This window comes from Lactuca saligna, chromosome 9 (genome assembly GCF_052625555.1).
Source record: "Lactuca saligna cultivar CGN05327 chromosome 9, ASM5262555v1, whole genome shotgun sequence".
In the NCBI taxonomy this organism is placed as follows: domain Eukaryota; kingdom Viridiplantae; phylum Streptophyta; class Magnoliopsida; order Asterales; family Asteraceae; genus Lactuca; species Lactuca saligna.
In genome coordinates, this window is record NC_136425.1 from 168,529,957 (window position 1) to 168,536,321 (window position 6,365).

At 34.5% G+C, this 6,365-nt stretch overlaps 1 protein-coding gene across 1 annotated transcript; it reads left to right on the forward strand.

The window, feature by feature from the left end:
• Positions 1-1,523: 1,523 nt before the first annotated feature.
• LOC145018504 (chlorophyll a-b binding protein 5, chloroplastic) lies at positions 1,524-2,535 on the forward strand. The gene is made up of 2 exons (XM_078976386.1): positions 1,524-1,739; positions 1,828-2,535. Exons 1-2 carry the CDS (start codon positions 1,594-1,596, stop codon positions 2,477-2,479), a joined length of 798 nt encoding a protein of 265 aa, XP_078832512.1. The 5' UTR covers positions 1,524-1,593; the 3' UTR covers positions 2,480-2,535.
• The last annotated feature ends 3,830 nt before the right edge of the window (positions 2,536-6,365 follow it).

Here is a 6,365-nt window from a genome sequence, read left to right on the forward strand (position 1 = left end):
TGTAGTAGAATATGAATGATATGGTATGTAGTAGAATTTAAATGGTATGTTAGGTTTATTAAGTGTTTTTGGATTTTAGTGGTATGCTATGTTATGTTATATTTATATTATTCTGCAAATATCTTTTTTGGATTTGTTTTAAGAAACAGATTTTGTATATATAACAAAAGCTGTGAAAAAAAAAACAGGCTATGCCGACAGCTTCGCAACGGTAAAAACGGTTTTCACCTTTCCAGACGACATATCGTCGGTATTACACACTTTTCCCGACGACAAGTCGTCAGTAAGTCCCGAATAAAAAAATTTCTTATTTCCTCGAAAATCAATCCCGACGATCCTTTGCCGACGACTTATCGTCTGGATTGGTTATTTTATACCGATGACTCCTGTCCCGACGACATTTTCGACTTTTAACGACAACTTTTTATAGACAACATGTCGTCGGTATAAGCTTTACCGACGACAAGTCGTCGGTACAGGGTCCCTAATTGTCATTTGCATAAGGCTCGATCCTTGTAGTGGTGGTCAAGGCCATCATAGGCTTCACAATAAGTAGTGAAGAATTCGCGCGCCACGTATCATAATTGTGTCGACTGCGATAGAGAAGGATGGGTATGTGAGCCTTAAATTAATGTAACAACAAAAGCTTTATGAATTTGAAGAGTAGTACTCAATCTGCATCACCTTCTTCCATTATATGGTGTTGTATGGTGTCTTTCATCCTAATTTCTAAGGCTTTCGGATAAGTTTCTACTTCTTCATTTTCAGCATCAGTAAGTAATTTACTGACAGAGAATATGTAAACTCGTGCTTTGTATTCGTAACGGTAATGAGGAAAATGGAAAATCAGACTCCACAACTCAACATGTTAAAACTAAAGCACTTACAAATGGTAACGATCGAATTTTGGAGTCACTACATGATAGTGGATTTCACACTCAAATTTTAACTAGTACAAAATTAACTTACATAATAGAATGAAATAAGTAATTAGTAATTATTAGAGGTCGTGCATTTCGTTTGTGATTATGAAACAAGATGAAATTGTTAAGTGCTACAGAATAAAAAAAATTGAGAGTTCATACACTTGTACCAACAATTTTTATTTTATTTTATTTCTTTTTTCATTGTGGAATACTAATAATCAAATCGCATTTCATTTCCAAATCAGTGGTCTCTTAGAAATTGGTCTTTTTCTATTTTCCTTTTACACTTTCAATTTCTCATTGGTGATTTTCATCAGGTCGTGTGAATTGCAGATGAAGAAGCATATGCATCTCATTGTTGATTTTGAATAGGCTCTTCAAATTGATAGTCCATGGGGTGGGGTGGGGAGCTTGTAATCTACTGTATTTCGTTTTTATTTTTGGTGGCTGAGAATCAACGCATCAAGAAATCAGAGAACCACGTGGCAGAAAGAAGGACTCTCAAAATCAGAAACCAAATCCAGTAAACCAATGAGATGATGCTGACGTGTACTCAACCTAATCCATCCATCTTATTAAATTCCTTATATAACCCTCCATTACTCTCCACCACCAACACCAACACACATCAACTACAAACTACCATTTTTACAAACCCCTCAAAGAAATGGCAACCACCGCAATCCAACAGTCAGCATTCGCCGGCCAGGCAACATTGAAGCCACAAAGCGAACTTGTCAAGAAGACCGGCAGCTTCAATGGTGGCCGCTTCACCATGCGCCGCACAGTCAAAAGTGCACCACAAAGCATTTGGTAAAATTCACAAATCGATGTTCTTCTTGTTTCCAGATTCATATATCGCTACCAGAACTAACTAACTGTAATCACCATCTTTAAACAGGTATGGACCGGATCGTCCAAAGTACTTGGGTCCATTTTCCGAGCAAACCCCATCATACTTGACCGGTGAATTCCCCGGTGACTACGGGTGGGATACCGCCGGACTCTCAGCCGACCCGGAGACATTCGCCAAGAACCGTGAGCTGGAAGTGATCCACTCTCGGTGGGCCATGCTGGGTGCACTCGGGTGCGTCTTCCCGGAGCTTCTCTCCAAAAACGGTGTCACATTCGGTGAAGCAGTCTGGTTCAAGGCGGGTTCCCAGATTTTCTCAGAAGGTGGTCTTGACTACCTTGGAAACCCTAATTTGATCCATGCCCAAAGCATTCTTGCTATCTGGGCATCTCAGGTTGTCCTCATGGGGCTCATTGAAGGATACCGGGTTGGTGGGGGCCCGCTTGGCGAAGGGCTTGATAAGATTTATCCGGGTGGGTCTTTTGACCCGCTTGGATTGGCTGATGACCCGGAAGCTTTTGCTGAATTGAAGGTTAAAGAGCTTAAAAACGGAAGATTGGCGATGTTTTCTATGTTTGGATTCTTTGTTCAGGCTATTGTTACAGGGAAGGGTCCGATTGAGAATTTGTTTGACCATCTTGCTGACCCGGTTGCTAACAATGCTTGGGCTTATGCTACCAACTTTGTGCCCGGAAAATGAGTGTAATATGTGTAGATTTAAACCCTTATGCAATATCAAGAAATTATTTCACTTAATCTTCTGATCTTTATTTTCTTGAGTTAATATCTTTATGATTATGTTATGGAAGTGGTTCATGTTGTAGCAACACTGAATCAAAATGCCTTTGGCCTAGCGGGAGTGCCAAAGGTTACAGGTTCTAGTCTTGTGCACGGAAGGTGTAGATTTACGATATTGAAATGTATTGACCGGATCATCATAAGTGACTTTTCGTTGCAAGCTAACTATTATTTTGCAAAAATACTATAAGCAACATCACGGTGTTGCAATAACGAACTGCTTTCAAAAAGCTAGATGAATGTAAAAAACAAAGCACTCATGTACTTCCTATTGCTTAATATCGTTGTACATGATGCAACTTTTGGAAGGGCTAAATACAAAAAGTAGCAATGTACTTTCAGTTATGTCACATTTTATCCAAATACTTTTGCATTTCATATTTGATCTTCAATGTTTTCTTTGAGTGATCGCCCATCAGTGATGTATCCTATGGTGATTATTATGTATAAGATTTTCAAGTGTGAGTATCTTTGAATGTCAAAAGGCTTTAATCTGTATATCTTGGCAATTTGAGTGTCTTCTCAATTTTATTAATTTATTAGATTTCGCCAATTCAAGAAGGTGTTTAATTAATGGGGTTTAGGTTATTTTTGGTCACTTAATTTTTGGTTTTGTGCTCATTTGGTCACATAACTTTTTTTAAGTTTTAAAAGGTCGTCAAATTTTTAGTTTTGTGCTCATTTAGTCACTTAACTTTTGGTTTGGTCACTTAGCTTTTGGATTTGTACTCATTTAGTCACCTAACTTTTAAAATTGTGCTTATTTATTCACTAAACTTTTAAAAATTTTCAAAAGTTTTAGTGACTAAATGAGTATAATTTTAAAAGTTAGGTGGCTAAATGAGCATAAATCCAAAAGTTAAGTGACCAAACTAAAAGTAAGTGACTAAATGAATACAAAGCCAAAATTTTGATGACTTTTTAAAACTTAAAAATAGTTAAGTAACCAAATGAATATAAAATCAAAAGTTAAGTGACCAAAAATGACCTGAACCATTAATTAATATGTAGGTTTGTATTTGGGAAGTATCCACCCAAAGTTACAGAACATCAAGAGATTTTGCTTTGGAAGGTTATAAACTTGTTCCAAAGGAGAAGGTATGTATAGCCTATTCTTCTAGTTTTTGGATGTCCCATTTTGCCATTTCATTGTTAGATTCAGGTAATGTTATCAGTATCTTTATTATTATCTTATGGTTAGTTTCTGTCAAATTATGGAAGGCGGTAAACTTCTTTGAAAAGAGAATGTATTTATAGTTTTTAATTTATTAAAAGTGATTAATATAATAATTTGGTAAAGTATTATATTTTGAAAGATGGAAAATGACACCGTAAAATGACACTGTAGCACAACTAAGTTTCGAATTTTTCCTGAAAGTTTTTTTTTTTTTTTTTTTTTTACGTAATAGGTTCCTAAAGTATCAATTTACATGTCCTATTAAATAATGGAATAATTCGATTTCACCGATAACCTTTAGTCCACATGGATTTTTTTTTTTCAAAATTAGCAATTGAAACTTATCTATGTGGAAGACAAATACATAAAACCTTACCTCATTTGCCCCTCCTCCTTCCTAAACGAGGCACGCAACCATTTCGAACCATTTATTCTCCACGAGCATCCACAGCCAAGATGTAATTGGAGTGTTTACTGATATTTTAGTTACGATTGGGTAACAGATGCGAGAGAAGGAAAGTTAAGGAATCGAGAAATAAGGAAGCATTAGTGCATATCGGTGTTGGTTTCAAGAACAGCAACCATGCTGCTGCCAGAAGCTATGGTGATCAGAGAAAGATTGAAGTTTTTTAAGTGAATCAAATTCGTTTTTTGATCGATGCATTTGCCAAAGGTCCTTCAAATGGATTAGGGATGTTCTTCGGGCCGGAACTGACTCGAATCGACCAGAATACAAATAACGTGAAACCCGAATTGGATGAAAAGTGGGAACCAAAACCCAAACTGATTATATTAATAAGGGGTCGTTCGGTTCAGGTAAGACGGGTTTCGATTCGGTTATTAACCCAAAAGGCCCGAAATAACCCAAATAAACATTATACTATGTTTTTGAACCGAATAATCCAAATAAACCAAATAAACTGAAATTACCCGAATAACCTAAATAAGGAAATTCTATATCTAGTTCAAGAAAAAAAATATTAATTTAATATTTTTTTCTTGAACTAGATATAGAATCTCCTTAATTAGTTTATTTGAGTCATTTGGTTTATTTGGGTTATTAGGGTAATTTGGGTTATTCGGTTCAAGTAACTATTTATTTTCCGGGTCGGTCGTTTTGGTCTAATTCGGGTCGGTCATGCACAAGATCTTCACCTGAAACCACAGTATTATCGTCTCTAGTTTTACAATTTGTCTCTTTCCAAGTTGTAATGGAGATTGGTGGTTGTTCGTCGAAGCTCCAGCGACTGGATTGGTTCAAGGAGAAGGGGTGGTTGGTGGTAGTGCCATGTAGAAGCCATGTCAGCAGCACCACCTCGAAAATTCTATTAACCAAAGTGTCACCTAGCGAGCCATGTCACATGTGTTATCAGCTGTTTCCTTTTCCCTTCCAAAAATGGTCTATTTGATAAGTAAATGGATGCTTTAGGGAACTATTGCGCCCAAAAAAAAGTTCTTTTAATGATGAATCCATGATAAACCCAAAACTTGGTTGTGTTATAGTGTTATTTTCCATTTGAAAGATTATGAAAATTACAGATGATATTTTAAACTTGAATTTATAAGATGGATATAATAGTCGGTCTCTAAAAATAAAGATTTAAAATCATTATAAAATGGTTAAACAAGGATACGGAGAAATATGATTTTTACAAGTTTATGAAGGATATACTTTATATTTAAAAAATAGATCGTACAAATATGATATTTTAATGTAGAAAATTAGCTTATAAGAAATTATCCTTAATAAGAATGTCAAAGCATTGTTATATATACTAAATTATAGTAAATAAATCTAGAGATCGAATCTACAGAGACACATATTAAGTGTTTAATATCTCTTTACATAAAATATGAGGATCTTGACAACGATAAACAAATAATATGAAGTAAGAGAGGGTTATTCGAACAAGACCCTAAAAGTAAGCATGTAATAAAAACTAGGTTTTAGAAATCAAGTTAGAAATAATTTCAGTTTCAAGTTCTATCATCTATAATATGAATTAATTTACTAATCTAAGTTGGTACTAAACAACATTAATAAGCTCTAGGATCACTTTATTTTTCAAATTATTCAGTTATAATAAGCTATTTATCTAAACTTATGGGTGTTTGGTTTAGCTTTTCAAAGCTAAAAGTCCTTTTTGGAAAAGAAAAAAAAAAGCAAAAGATATTTGGCAAACTAGTTTTAGAAGCTACTTTTGAAGTTTTACATAAGAAAAATGAACTTTTTGGAAAAATCAGGAAATCCTGATTTTTTGTAACTTTTCCAAAAAGAACTTTTGGGGTTTGAAAAGCTAAGTCAAACACCCCCTTAACCTTACGAACTTAACATAAACAAACTTTTAGATAAAGTTGAAAGTTCCTCTAAGTTTTTTACAAGAATTTCAAAACAATGTTTAACAATTATCATACACTCAGAAGGGTAAAACTATGTGATTCAAGTTTACAATGATAATTAATTCAAACGTAAAACCAGGTCATTGTTTGTTACTAGTTTTAATTCATAAAACAATTTCGAATTTCATAAAATAATTAATAAATTTGTTAGAATTAAACTAATATTCAAAGTGGCGAATCATGAACCGAGTGAAAGTATAAGAGTAAAAAT